General features: G+C 42.2%; 2 protein-coding genes across 3 annotated transcripts; one reads left to right on the plus strand and one right to left on the minus strand.

The window, feature by feature from the left end:
- Nucleotides 1-650: 650 nt before the first annotated feature.
- LOC6731653 (galactosylgalactosylxylosylprotein 3-beta-glucuronosyltransferase S) lies at nucleotides 651-6,799 on the plus strand. Of its 2 annotated transcripts, none has more exons than XM_016179866.3 (5): nucleotides 651-1,668; nucleotides 4,816-5,088; nucleotides 5,150-5,412; nucleotides 5,628-5,979; nucleotides 6,037-6,799. In XM_016179866.3, exons 1-5 carry the CDS (start codon nucleotides 1,134-1,136, stop codon nucleotides 6,096-6,098), a joined length of 1,485 nt encoding a protein of 494 aa, XP_016024334.1. In that variant the 5' UTR covers nucleotides 651-1,133; the 3' UTR covers nucleotides 6,099-6,799. The 2 variants fall into 2 exon arrangements, with proteins under 2 accessions (XP_016024334.1, XP_016024335.1); XM_016179867.3 differs by having other exon boundaries at nucleotides 651-1,437.
- Nucleotides 6,800-8,217: 1,418 nt separating this feature from the next.
- Nucleotides 8,218-9,010, minus strand: LOC27206513. The gene is made up of 2 exons (XM_016178584.3): nucleotides 8,792-9,010; nucleotides 8,218-8,716 (listed from the first exon to the last, which is right to left on the minus strand). The coding sequence occupies exons 1-2, from the start codon at nucleotides 8,960-8,962 to the stop codon at nucleotides 8,597-8,599; spliced, it is 291 nt and encodes a 96-aa protein (XP_016024336.1). The 5' UTR covers nucleotides 8,963-9,010; the 3' UTR covers nucleotides 8,218-8,596.
- Between the last annotated feature and the right edge of the window lie 6,460 nt (nucleotides 9,011-15,470).

A 15,470-nucleotide genomic window follows, 5' to 3' on the forward strand; every position in this document is an offset into this window, starting at 1 on the left:
TTTGTATACTCCAAAGGCATATGAGGTGCGTGATCAAAATGGCCATTTCAGAATTAAAACCCACCAGATTAAAACTAATTTTAAAATTTTCACTTCGAGAAGGCTCTTTCTATCTGTCATAGATAATATGAGAATTCTCAAAAAATATATTTTAAGATATGTATATTGACAACGAAATTCAAAAACAAATTTTATATTTCTCTAAATCCATTATTAAACTGAAGAATGTCACAAGGCATTTTTAAAAAATTAAATAAATAAATGTAAACTCATTTGAAAATGAAAATAAGGTAAAGGTAAGGTAAGGTAAGGTAAGGTAAGGATCGCACTTCTTGCGATCAAAAATATCAAAATATTTAAGTTTGTCCAAAAATATGTTTGACAGCATATCGAAAAAATGCATTGCCAAGTTGATTCTTGTCATAAAGTTAAAGAACAAAAATAAATAGGAAACAAAAAAAACAAAGTGGTTAATTTTAATAATAAAAATATTTTGATAAATTTAAACATTTGAAAAAAAAAACCGTTAGGCTTGGATGCACAATCGATACTTGGCCTAGTGGAGACACAAACCGAATGCAACCCTGCGCCAGCTGTGTTGGTGGTGGGAACGAAAATTGCCCGATTTTTCAGTAGTGTTTTTTTTTCAGTAGTGTCAGACTCTCGGTGACAACAACACATCGTGAAGCCGCAGCGCTGTGGAAAACAATAAGATAGAGCGTGAGAGTGAGAGAGAGACGCGCGCGGGTGTCGGTCAGAAATAAGCAATATTTTCTGTGATTTTTGAGTGTGACGTCCTGTTTTGAGTGCTTCCGCTTCGTAATTCGCGGCAGTGCTGCGGCCAAAAGTTCGCCATTTGATGGTTTTTTATAGCAACCAGCGCGCACGGAAATAAATCGGAGCACGGCGAGCACCCAAAGTGCAGAGATGTCGGGGCAATTTGCATAATTTTCGGGTGGTCGCAGAAAGTTGTATAATAAGATTGCGAAATCCAGGAGGTACGCCCGGCTCACCACAAATGGACGGGGAATGCCGGGGCAGCTCCACCGCGTCCACCAACACCACAACCAGCGCCACCACCACCACCCCAGCTGAAAGCGCCTACACCATCGAATCCCAAAATATTTCAAAAAATGTCTAGTGCCCACTACCAGGCACTCGAGCCGCAGACTTCCGACGAGGATAACGAGGACATCGAGCGGCGGCACCACCAGAGCCATTCACGCAGCTGCACCACCAACACCACCGCCACCCATCCACCACATCCTATGGTCAGGAAGGGCGGCGTGGCCAGGAGGCGCTGCCTACTGCCCCTGCTGGGCGGGGCACTGTTCCTCGTCGCCTTCTGCTACCTCACCCTCAGCGGGGACACTCGCCTCGCCTTGGGACTGGGCGGTGGCTCCGAGGACTCGGAGGACGGATCTCACCATGGATTAGGTAAGCAGCGGATCCCAGTAATGGAATCCCGCCCGCCAGACTGGCTCTTGAGATATACTCGACCTGACAAGCACGAGGGGGATGACCGGAATCCAGGTGAAGAGGAGTTCCCGGGGAATCTTAGTCATAGAATGCAAGAAATCGACGAATATGAATGGAATTTCAAGACAGAAGAGCAAACGACCATGCAAATGCAATTCCGAAAAAGGCATCGTTTCAATCCCAGAATCCGTGAGTCACGCTGCTACTCTAAAGTTCCATCCCATAGGAGGGGGCAATGCAGTTGGCGCTCTTTCACGACTGCTGGCCGAAAGTGAATTGGCCGCTCTGCCAGCACTTTCACTTTTCATTTTGGCCCACTGCCAATCAAAGCCTAGTTCACCCTACGTTTTGTGGGGGACTTTAGTGCGCGCCCTACGTTTGTTTACCTAAGGTGCAAAATAAGTGGGTACTAAACTTAAAAATGTCTTTATTTATGCTATTTTTTTTTAAAGAAAGGAAGACAGATTTACTGTTTTGAATAAGACCTAAGAACATTTGAGCAGTCAAAACGTTTTGCTAACTGATTGGAAGTACCGACTAAAAAAAACTATAGTTTCCAAAAAAAGATTATTTATTATTTATATTAGTCACATGAAATCGAAGCATTATACATACATACATAAGTCGGTGTGATAGCACCACTTCACTTCTGAGAGTTATTGGATGCGGTAATTATCGCGTGAAACGCGTCGGCTCGTCGCTGTTCCCGTTGCGACTTTGGGTACTGGTTAGTCAGGTTGCTTTTTTATTATTTAACCGTAATTGGATCTATTTGGTAACTATTGTCTTCGCCAAACGCGATGTACATATATATATATATATATATGGAAGTAGCCACCCACCCGCACATGCAGCGGCAATTACATCGATTCGCCTGTTGGCCGTTTTTTATTGCAATGAGCAAAAGCCGGAACAAGGTCAAATTTTCTAGTTTACTTGGCATTTTCATTGAATGGCCCATAAAAGGGTTAATCTGTTTTGACCAATCTAAACCTACTGATTTACTCTATTCAGACAAACCTTTTCGATTTTTGGTAACAGATTTGTTTTAGTTATTTATTCACGGTTTATTGGCTAATAAAGTTCCCGAAAAACAGCTGGACTTGCAGAACGAAAATACGGCAATCTAGATTCAAGGCTAACATGCAATAAGGTTACCATTCAAGTTTGCGATCAATGATCGGGCCGAACAAAAAAACAACAAAATAATAATGAATCTATCTTCATCTACGAACATGTGATCTGCGGTTGATTTAGTCAAGAAACTCCAAATCAAGTGCGCGATTTGAGTGGCACCAATTGTCTAATTACACATTTCCCCACAAATTCCTAGATTCTAGATTGCGCATAGAAAACAGCTTTTAGCAGTTTTTTGCCTCTCATTTCATGTGTATAATTCACACATCGCCAGAATCTTATCAACATCTTTTATAACTAGGGGAACAGGGGGTCTGTAGGTCTGGCAGTCGCTTTTGTTGTACCATATTGTGGCGAATCTGAAAAAATGAATATATTTATAATTCGCCTAGCTCCCGTGCAATACAAATTCAGCTCATCTGTTTCGAGTCGATTTCAGTATCTTTTCAATTGCGCGTGTCGAGTGCTATATGTCCCCCCCCCCCCCCCCCCCCCACACTTTTTTTTTACCTGGTATTGTTGCTCAAATTGCACATTTGAATGTGCACCTTTAAGCATGCTACCGTAGCAAGTTGCCATCGAATTGTCTACACAAATATTTACAATCTGCGAATTGCAGCCATATATCCACGGTAATTTGAAATGCATGGCGTGAAAGGCAATTCAGCAGAATCTAAAACACATGTCCAATAAATATTTTAGTTCAATTATATTGGCTTGTGGCCTGCAATCTGCAAGGGAAGATAAGTGTATCGCCAGGTAAATAAAACGAGCTTCTTTCTTTTTAAAATCACTTTGGCTTGCAACCTGAGATTGACAAACAAAAGTTGCTCTACATGTAGCTACATTCATAAAATAAGTTCATGGGATACAAAAGTCGCTTCATAGATAAGACGCAACCAAATATTTGTTGTATGTATGTATACATATTGGGGTAGATAGTATTGTGTCTAATTATTTAATTAGTTGATTATATACCTGATAAAAACTTATACCGGTGGTGGCACACGATGCACCTTCTACTCAAGTTTTCAATTTATTCTAAGAATGTATTTTTAAAATGTAAGCTATAGTTATAGCTATAGTTTTTGTTTCCTTGTTTTGAGTGTACAGCCAAAAGAGTGAATGAATGATAAGGGCGGGCCGTAAAACAATTTCTGACTCACACTAGCTAGCCGTAGATCAGGTGTCTGGGGAATTCTCAATTGACTGTAATCAGGCTGCGGTCACGGTTCTCCATCATCTACATAGATATGGCAACAATCAATCGTAGACACGTATGTGAGGTTGTGATTATGGCCAAATTGGTGTCGCACCCCATCAAAAAGTACCTGTGCTATCTGATGTACTGGGGCAGCTAGCCCCGCCACTATCGTTTTTTATATCAACGAGTCTTAATAGTGTTTGTCATCTGGAATACCCGAAAACCATTAGGTTTCCGATTGGGGATGGTTGAACCCGCCGCCTTTGTTTGGAGCATTTCGATTGAAGGGGCTTGGTTTATATTTGCTTTGTCAATACTAAATAACTTATTAGGGAATACTTTCGCCAGCCCCTTTATATTACCAATGCGGCTTTTGGGGTCCTGTCTGGTATTTCCGGTTATCAGTCATATAAATCGGTAATGGGTATTCGTTCCCCCCAAAAATTGCCCCAATTGCGTGCTTTTCACTTTCCGTTCTGGATAAATGATAAGGTGCTCTAATAGCATTCGAACACACAATCGATCCGAACACTATATAGCTTGATAGGAGGCGAAAGATTTCTAGCACGTATTAACCCATTAGGTAATAACCTCCATTATTTTCGATCGTATGATCTTTGAAATGTGTGCATAGAACAAACATTTGTAGGCTCTTAAGCTATTTGGTTTGTTTAAATAGTTATCCAAACAATTTCAGGCCGGCTACAGCAAACTTTTCGTTGCGAAGCTCTTAAGAAAATCTGATTAGCACATTTTACGAAATTAAGACACACCGCACAGATTATTTTTCATCACTTTGAAGCGTCAGATTGTGATCTCTGCACTACGTCACGTAGTTATGGCTGGCTGCTTCTGGGGGCCAGAGGTCAATGAGTTGGGCTATTTTAGTAATTGAGAATTGTGATTAATTCATCAAATCCACGACACCAGGCGGTGGAATTTCATAAGTAATTGACCCACTGTAACATCATTACTCTTGCTTTGCTCACCCACAGATAGTATGAATTTCCGGCCATTGAACGAAACCGTTCACATTTGCAGCGAGAGTTACGAGGATCGCCGTCAGTTCATGCAGGATAAGCCCCAATCTGATTACGGCCAGTTGCCCGTGATATACTTTGTTACTCCAACGTATCCGCGGCGCGAGCAGATCCCAGAACTAACCCGTCTGGCGCACACGCTGCTCCATGTTCCGCGATTGCACTGGCTGGTGGCCGATGATCAGGAGAAATGCAATGACTTTATGGACACGCTGCTCTATCGATTTGGTAAATATGATTAATATTATTAAGAGATTCAATTTGAGTAATTAACCATTGTTATTTACAGGTATGCCCTTTACCCACATGGTCAGCCCGATGCCCAGCAAATTCCGGAATGAAAAGCCAGCGCCGCGAGGTGTGGCAAATCGGAGGGCAGCCTTGCAGTGGATACGGCAGCATAATTTCACCAACGGAATACTTTACTTCGGAGACGACGACAACACCTACGATCTGCGTTTGTTCTCTGAAATCCGGAAAACACAACGGGTTTCCATGTTTCCTGTAGGTCTTATTGCTGATTATGGCGTCAGCGGGCCAGTTGTACGCAAAGTAAGATTATTAATTACCCACTACCCACTGATACTAACAATGGGGTCAAAACTGAATTGATTATAAAATTTTAACTAAAATGTGTTACAAATTGAAATGGTCCGATTTATAGCGTGCCATCAAACAGATTATTCAGTTTTTATTTTTTATTTTTCATTAGGCATTTCAGTTTTACTTTCTTGAAAACTACTAATCTAATCTTTTGGATTTTTTAGGGCAAGGTTGTAGCATTTCTGGACTCCTGGGTTGCCGGTCGACGCTGGCCCGTTGACATGGCCGGCTTTGCAGTGAATTTGGAGTACATGGCGCAGTATCCCTATGTAAATATGCCGTACAAGCCCGGCTACGAAGAGGATCTCTTTCTGCGCAGCATTGGCCTACAAATGAATCTGATAGAGCCGCGCGGCAATAACTGCACCGAAATTCTGGTGTGGCACACACAGACGAAGTCAAAGAAGCTCGGAATGGTTCGCTTGGAAAGCAAATACCTGGACGATCGCTCTAACTTGGGCGCCCTGCTTCATAATCTTAAACTGATGGGCGTGACCAGTACAACGGAAAGTGAAGGTGCGTTAAAATTGAATCAATGTTAAACAATAGCTATAACATTTTACATTTTTATAGGACGCAATGCACTGATCAGCAAAAATGGCAGGGAAAAGCCACACTCCAAAATTCTTAGCTGAGTCCCATGATCCAACATACGAAGAAGAGCCCGAATAATACTCATAGACTTATAGAGCTAAATGTATAGTTATTCTGAAACAAAACTAATCTCGAATCCACTGCTCGCTGTATTTCCATGGAAATTTCCTGTTCCATTTATCAGTCGTTTTCGTACTGCACAATTCTATATTTTTTTACAAATTATTGCGTGGGTGCTGCCTCTCTGTTCTAGATTCTCATAATGAAAAGTTAATAAATTATGCATGTATTGTTAATTAGTTGTAGATAAGTTTGTTCGTGATAGCAAGATAGGAAACACAGGGACGGCCACAAAGATAGGACTTATTTAAATATATCGTAATCGCTGACAGTAGGTTGTAAAAGCAGCTAGGAATGTTTATTACTTGCTTATTGTACGTTCTAATTTGCTAAGCAAAACGAAGGCTTCGCTCTGTATGGTCTTTCGACAAAGCCCTTAGGGATCATTTTATCGTTGTTAATCACCTCATCGACTTGCAACACATATCATTAAGCTTGGTATAAATTATTTAGGCTTATCAAAGGTTATCGAATCCCCTCAAGAGCAATGGTCATTAAGTAAGAAGGACTTGTGTCATCTTTAATGTAAACTTTATGTATACTCTGTAAATCAGTCAATAAGATAGTGAGTCATAATGTAAAAGAATTAAACGCTAGTTTTATGAAGCTTTCCCGAATGGAATGAATTATTTTTCGATTATTTAATAAGGAAGTTAGGTAAGTATTCTGAAAATTGATTGACAGCGATGGCTCAGCAACATTCGTTTCCATCTGGTTAAAAGAAGTGTCATGGAAATGGTATGACAGAGAAAAAGCAAACAATACTTTTCAATTAACTTTACATTCCTTCGTCGTTTGCATCGAACCCATTCCGAGTTCATTCCTCATCCTAAGACATGTTTTTACTTTGCAGTAGTTCACTTTGAATGTCCCATAGCATTCCGTGCTTGCTGCAAAAGTCGAACAGTCAAGAAAAAGTAGAAACTTATATTGTGCATGAATGGGAATGGAAGATAGGACACAGTGTATACCCTTCCATGCCCTACAATATTATCAGAATTTGCTAAATGTTGTAAAGTTGCCCCAATGATGTTTTGAAACAATTGCATATAAAAAAGACAAGTTTTTAAAATTTTTTTTAATATATTTGTATTAATATGCAGTTGTCCGACATTTAACTTTCTTCAGGCACTGGCTCTTGAATACAGAGGAGCACATCCAGATTTAAAGACACTGAAAACTGGGATCTGGTTACCGGGTACCTGAGTCATTGCAGCTGGGAATGGCATGAACGTGTTGCATATGCATCTTCCTCAATGCGAAGTTATGAGCCAAAGTTTCGTTGCAGGACGAGAAAAAGGAGTTGTGTGCTACGTGTGAATGGGTCTCCTCCGGAGCAGAGTTCCTCGCAATTGGGGGCAAATAAATAGTCGGGCCGGGTAACTTGTGCGCTTCACCGGAAATTTGTTTGGCAGGAAAATTGCTTTAAAGTGTCACAGGGCGGTAGGCAGCCATTAATACTCGAGTGGCACTCCTGGGGCTTTCTGCACTTTGCTCTGGGCCATCGTGGAGGTGGCAAATCGAAAACAACTTAGCAACGGGATGGGATGGGTTGCGGCCTGTGGCCTGTGTCGCCTCCTGTCCGTTATGACCAGGACCTGGCCCAAACGGCGATGGCCCGCATTAAGCCATTAAAGCTAATTAAACCCAGCCGCCCCGGGGCCCAGGCTAATGCCCGTTACCATTCCAAGTCGGGCATGCCTCGGCTTTATTAAACGCAGCCAGTCGCTTCAGTTGCCATCGCCGTAATGAGTGCGGCTGCCAGCAGACAACTTGATGAGGTTGCGATTGATGTTGCAAATGAAGTCGTTCCATCCATGAGCAGCCAAGGGGGCAGCGGGGATCGGGATCTGGATGTCGTGGCTTGTTACACTTTGTGCACCACTTTCCTCTACACTTGCAAAAAACTTGATGAAGAGAAGTGAGTACGTGACATAGTCATTACTATATTTTGATTTTAAAGTTCCCTCTACATTTTATACAAAGAAAAAATAACTGTAATTTTTACATATACTACAAGATTTGTTTGTGGATTTTATATACTTAAAAATTAGTAGTACAAAATATTTCTAGAAAATACATTACAAGTTATAATTTGGTACTTTATATTCGTTAGCTGAAAACTTGCACAATTTCTTCCACTGCATGAGCGCTGATTTTGCGCCACTTAAACTTTAAACTCAAACCACAAGCCAGGCAAGCGGACACCAGAAAGACAGAGGACGGGGTACGGTACGGATTGGATGCAACTTGAATGCCACTTAGTGTCGTCATGGTGCGGGCTGCAATAGGAAAACGAGGTGGGCGGTAATAGGAGGTCCAAAGTGTTTCCGCCAGAGAGCCGATCCGGCGAATATCGACCGGCGCAAACTTTGATTTCAGCTGTCCCACTTCTATTAACACAAAGCGGACTCTATATCTATCTCCCCAATCGGAAACGATATCCTAAATAGGCTGTAGGGCTGGCCTGCCACGGAGGGATCTGCCGCGAATCCATCCTCGGCGGGTGCAGGTTGCTTGGCTCGTTCGGATGTGTCATCTGGCGGGCAGAAGCAGTGGATTGATTGGATATACCCCAAAGTCGTGACCAGAGCGTAGAGCTCATCCGACGTACCATACGGCTGATCCGAGGATATAGTCCTTCCCCACTCGACGTTACGGGCTCGTCCTGGATTGGTTTTGCATCCAATCGGGCAGCAACCTTCCTGCGCCGCTTGTGGGTTCTCTTTTCATCCTGTTGATCGTAAAATTTGGATCGATTTTTAATGTTCTTTAAATTTGACATTGCTAAACAGTTCTTTATGTGATACCGACACTTCAAAATTTATTTATAAAATGAGTTGTAGGCCGATAGGCATGTGACACAAGGAACTTAAGGTTAACAAGCTACTACGTTGAAATTCGAACTCAACTTACGGCTACTCATTAGCCACAATAAAATGATACCAATTATACGTGTAGATATTCGATTTGGGGTTCAACTTAAATTTATGGTTTGTCCTTGCCGACTGATGATTTAGTAAATGCAAACCAATTACCGCTATTTTCGAACCATCCCATTAGCAACCGAATGTCAATTACCACGGCAACCACGCCCGCTGCTTGACCGCCCCTTGCTGACCCCTTCTCCCCCCCTGACAACCTGACACCCCCTGCCGTTTTGGCCCAGCCTGGCACATGGCTAACAAGTTAATTTCACAATGTTTGCGGCTTGAGTGCGAACAAACAAATTGCGTGGCATTTCCGGCACCCAGGGGGCATCGCTTCGAGTGGCGACAGCAAAGAGGCCAACAAATCAATTGGCCAAAGGGGGGTGCGGTGGTGGTGGCCTAAACAACCGCCAATCAAAGCACACCGACACACGCACAACTCGCATTCAAAAGTGACTATTGATTGAGCACCAACAACAACAGCAGCAGCAGCAAGAACGAGAACAGAAATGTGTAAATTATTATTACTAATACGACATGTGGTGAGCGGTCAATGCAGTTAATGCAGAACGCGCGAACGAGGGAAGTTTCTATCGAAAGGAAAGGGTTGTATGGAATATGCGATACAGCTAGCTGTATTGGCTGCTTCTTGATATGAGATATCATACGAACTGTTATGAGATGTATTTCCCTTTTGAGCAAACTATACAACTGCCCTCGTTTGCCACCCGATACCCAATTAAATGTACGCCCCCAACCACCGAAAACTCACCCGGTGTTGACCAAATGTGCTTACATTTGCATAGTGCCAGTGTGTGGGTGAGTTCGGCGACTGGGGCTCTCCCAGCGTTAATGCAATAATAAATTTTATTTATACCAACATGCATGTAGCATGCAGACACGCACACTACTGCCTCCGCTTGTATATGGCTCACACAAAAACTAATTACACGCCACAATGATTACATTTTACAGCGCCATTGAGCTTTTGTTGAGCAAGTATGGCCGCAACAACAAGAGCAACAATTGCAGCATCCGGAAGTGTTAAACAACAAACACTCTCACCCACACACACACACACACACACACACACGAGCGCACTCACGCCGAAAAATGTTGAGCTTGCGAAAGGAGTTTCGCTTGTGGCCATTCTGAAATGTGGTAATAAAAAGTTTTCCCTCAATGAATGACACCTTGGGGCATTGCATCCCCAAAAATTATGCCAAAACTATAGAATAAACTAATGAAAGATGAGCAATATGGGATATATACACACTACTGGCGCTTCTATGCGTGCAGATCTTTCAACTGCAGTTCAGCAATGCCGTTGATAAGAAAATATTAAGTGTAACAGTTGGACTAGAAAACAGTTCAAGAGTATTTTAACTCCTTAAAATATCACTGAAATAAATATCTTTTGTTCATTTTTGTATTAGTAGGGTATGTGCACAGCTGATATCCTCACAGCTCACATATCTGCTGGAATCCAATTTGCCCTCGTTATGTTCGAGTACCGGATATGCATAGCAAACCGCAGAAAGTGGTGCGTTCCGCATTCTGTAGTCTGCTTTTCAGCTCACTTCTGCGGGATGCGAGTCAACAGGCGGCAGAAAGTGCAGGAGCGTTCGTTCAACATGCGTTCCCGTGCATATTTTAATTGCCACAACAATATCATCAGCGCAGCAGACAGACCATTGAAAACGTTGGCCGGATGTGCCCTAACTTGCGCAGGGTATATCTGACTGAAATCCGCAAATAGCACGATATAATTGGCCAGGTAACCGCCAGTCGGTGGACAATTATTATTGTGCTCTTATTCGCTTTTGCTCCATTGCCCCGAAATGAGATTATATTGCACTACAAACATGTGGCAGTCACTCACGAGGTTTAATTTTAATTATAGCTGCAGGGGCAGTGAACAAACCAAACCGGAAATGCGCCCAACAGAAACCGATCCCTTCGCATTGAACGCTTTTTCAGGTGAAAGAGGGTCAGCGGGTGTTGGGCAGACAGAGTGTCTGCACTTTTATTATATTGAAATTCATTGAGGCATCGGAACGGTGATGAAAGCGACCCGAACACTGCGAATAATATTTGTTCTTCAGCGAGGACATCTTTTATTCAAAACTGAATGGAACGCTTTAAAAGGACCATCTTTACTTACTCTGCTTGCCTGTAAATAATTGCGAACAGAACCATGTTTTTTTTTATATATAGATATTGCAAGTTAAATATAGGAAATCCGCTTCGTTCCGTACCAATGTGTTTGCTTTCCCATCAGCTTTGGGCAACCTTTATCCCATTTTTGGTAGAGTGGACACCCATCAATGGCCAGAGTGGCAAGAAATTGCCGCTTCTGAGTAATGTGCGAAAATTTTATTTTAAAATTAAAATAAAATGGTTGCCCTCGCCCGCCGCCCGCCACTCGAGCCCATCTCCGGCAGCAATTAAAAGCGACCCCGGACCCACTCGTGGACTCCAAATGCATTTGCATTGGTAATGCTAACGTCGTTTCGAGACCCGGACTCTGGACGAGACCGGATTCGGTGCCGGAACCGTAGTCCCAGCCGGGCATTGGCATTGCGTTGCCAATTTAATTTCCATGGATGAGAGGGAGCGATGGGTGGCAATGAAATATGGGGAAGACAAATTATTGGTTTTTCTTTGAGTGCGCTTAAAATGAGGCAAACTGTTTAATTAAAATGGAGTGGAACGATGCGGACGACTGGTCAGCTGCTAATTGCGGTCAACTGAAATGCGAAGTGTGCGGCGATCAAATTTCGATGCATGCGTCGGTATCATTTAAGATTAATGCCTAAACTGAGTCAATTATTCATTATCCAGGCGAGATAAATGTTTTAAATTAATTACATAAAATATGTTCGCTGGCGCATGGCACATGCCACTTGTTTACTCGTTTATTATGCAACACTTTCATCGCATTACACAAACAATCCCCACTTAATGCTGTTTAACATATCGCCCGCCCAGATTATGCATTAATGAAAATGCCAGCCGCAAATTATTGAACGCTTTGGCGCCCCGAACCGGACATTAAATATTTGCAAAAAAATGTAAACGGTCTGTGAATGGGAAAAACTGTGGGCCAGTTTCCGATGGAGCCAAGAACTTTTTAATTTCCGTTTCAATTGCCTGGCAGAGACATGTTGTTGTTACCCGTAACAAAACATCAATTTTCGAAAGGAAAACAGGAAATAAAATAGGTCCTACCACAGCAGAGCCATCCAAATAAGCAAACACCCATCCACCCACTCGATGAGATATTCTACATGCGTGTGACAATCGAATCCGAAAAGTAGGCAAGAAAACATTTTGCCTGTGGAGAGTGACCGACCATTTGGATTAGAGGATATTAGCAGGCAACGCGTCGGATTTCGGTCTTTTCTGGCCATATCGCCACCATCGCATCGAGAACTGCACCATGTCCAGCGAAGGCTGAATGGTATCCAATAAATCTCGCTCGTATAACAATGGCTGTGATCCTGCGATGTGCGGCGTTTGCGGCATCCCGGCATGCAAGTGCCACTTTTTGCAGCATTTCCCATTGTTCGCCGCCCCTGCAGGGAAATGCCACTCCACATTCACTTTTATGATTATTTTTCATTATCAAAGCAAGCTCGGTTAATGCAACAACAACGTTCCCGGTCTCGTGCCACATGTGGACGAGGGAGTCCACTTGCCTCCTCCATAAAATAGACAACAAATTGTTGAGCTTGTTTGGTGTTTGGTTCGCTCTGCTGGGAATTTCAGTGCAAGTTTGGTTGGCAAAATTAATAAAAGGAAAATATTTAAGCATAGTCTATGAACGGTTGCGAGCGTGGTTGGTTTTATACTGCCACATGTACACACAGCCATGACATTGTCTGCGCTGCGATAACGTGTCGTATACGCAATGCTCGCCCACAAACATGCAACACATGAGCCGGGCAATTGTTGGGGCGAGGTACAATGGGGATTTGTTTTAATTAGTCGAGGGATTAAGTGCGGCAAATTGAAAAGAGTTGTCTTTATGGCGACGGTAATTGCTTGATCAAATATTCGTGACTATGCACTTGATGGATATGCAAATGCCAAATAATTTATAACTTGATTAGTAGGCACAGTGAATGTTATGTGGGCAAGGGTCTCATGTTGCCTTAAGTACGCCGGCCTAAGTTGAAGTGTCCAGTTCTAATTATACATTGAAAAAATGAGAAGGTACATCTTATTTTTTTTGTATTCCAACTCATTATAAAATAAAAGGCGGGTAGCCGTATCATTCATTAATTTCAAACTAATTATTGGAAAATAGTTACTTTCAGGGAACTTTTTCTCTCTGTACTTGGAGTGGGTGCGTCCAATACGGCAGCATTCCCGACTGATAGTTTATATTTATGGCCCACGTATCGGACATAAATGGCTCATAACTGTCCCAAGGCAAGTATGTTTGCCTTGTAGCAATTGTCTCCGATGGTTCCGGCTGCAATAAGGAATAACAATTTCATCCGGAGCTGGCGCCAATTGAGCTGGAATGCGAGAAATTGGCCTGCTGGCACAATTTAGCACTCCTCGTGCGAGATTATTGAACCTGGGCACATGTCACGCTCATCAGGACAAATATTTAAATAAGCTCGCATCTGTTGCCCCGGGCTAGAAATTGAATTTACACACTTCTGCAATATTGTAACTACTAAGGGTTTCCTCGGTAATTTTGCCAGCGGCTTTCTGGTAAACTTGTCTTTACCCTCAAAAATACAAACTAGTTGAAAGTTTGTTTTTTTCGACAACATTCTGTACTGTATGATGATATCAATACTAACTCAAGACTATTTACTATCCGTTGCTTCCTTCCTCTATTTATCACAGGGTAGTAGTATATTGACAACTGACTTTTTAAAGGACATAATTTTAATAGCTCCTCAGTCCTTTGCCCATAATTAGCGACCCTTCAACTTTATGGGCTTTTAATTGAAATGCCAAAATGGAAACAGCGACAAGGAGCAATACCTATACATATATATATAGATTCAGCTACACATTCATTAAAAAACTTTCGGCGCAAGAGCAACACGTTCCGAGTTGCAAAAGTTTTGCGATTGTCAAAAACTATAAGAAAAGGCAAGCCAACCGCAAAAAAGAAAGCCGCACAAAAAGTTCCGGGGTCGTGGCTGTGACTCCGGCCCGGAAACTGCCTCTGCATTCATGTAGAAATAAACAGACTGGGCCAAAATAGAGTAAAATCAAAATAAGCCAAAGCAGCTGAATTAAACTGAAACTGGTTTGTGTAAAACTTTGACATTTGCTGCCAAAAGAGGGGCGCGAAGGGGCGGAGATTGCAAATTAAAACAATGTCTGCAGTGGAGATCCGGAGATCCGGCAGCAATTTGCAATGTCCGCGCTGATTAAACTCCGGCGCGGAGTGGGGGAGTTCGAGCGGGAAAATCCGCATGGTGGGTGTGGCTATCTACTTTTTGCTGCAATTCTTCGCGTTTGCCATCGCCGCTTGTCCAGTAAATCTTTCATCTGTCGAGGGGCTTCTCCGGGTCTTCGCTGGTCCACAGATGGCTGGCCAATTTGTACTCGCATCCACACACTTGTCATGCTATTTATGAGTTTATTATTTTTTGCGCTGCTCCATTATTTAGCCACCCCACATCCTTCTGGCCTGCTCCTGAGCCAAATCCTTTCGCTGGGCGCTTAAAACTTTCTTTCATTGCAAGTGCTGCAATTTTTCACAACTTTTTGAACAACATTTTTTCCACATTCCTCCGACCCCGGGTCCCCAGACTTCCCCTCGTGCGTTTATGGCCACGTTATTTATTCAGTGGCTTTATGTTTACTCCCTTCGAAAGGGTATCTTAGCTTTGAATACTTATTTTTAATGTTATCCAATTGCTATACATTTCGTGTGAAATTTATTAAAAGTTTGTAAAAACAGAGATTCTTTGGCTTAGTAATCAAGCTGTCAAGCACAGAATCATAAAGCGGTCTAATAAATAAGCAAACAAACTAACTATAACTGTCTTAATATGTCTAATGATAAGCCTTTCACCGCAATATGAAAATACCAAAGTTTAGTATAAAAGTAAAATATTTATTTCAATTTTCACTCACATTTGGAAGACAGAGCATTTTCTGGCTTATGCTTTCGAAACCACTTTTTAATTTGTTCTTTTCCAGAGTTATTTTTTGTTGAAATCTCCTTTTTCACAGTTGCTTAAATTGTTTGTAATTTTTTGTCAGTGGCGGTTGTTTCTGGATGTTTCATTTTCATTATGACAGCAAACGACGAAGAACTGCCTTGCAGTTTTCCGAGTTTTCTTTTTGCTGGCGTTGTGTTATGTTGGCTAGATAAATAGTTTT

The sequence above is a fragment of the Drosophila simulans genome, chromosome 2L, assembly GCF_016746395.2.
Source record: "Drosophila simulans strain w501 chromosome 2L, Prin_Dsim_3.1, whole genome shotgun sequence".
Taxonomy (NCBI): domain Eukaryota; kingdom Metazoa; phylum Arthropoda; class Insecta; order Diptera; family Drosophilidae; genus Drosophila; species Drosophila simulans.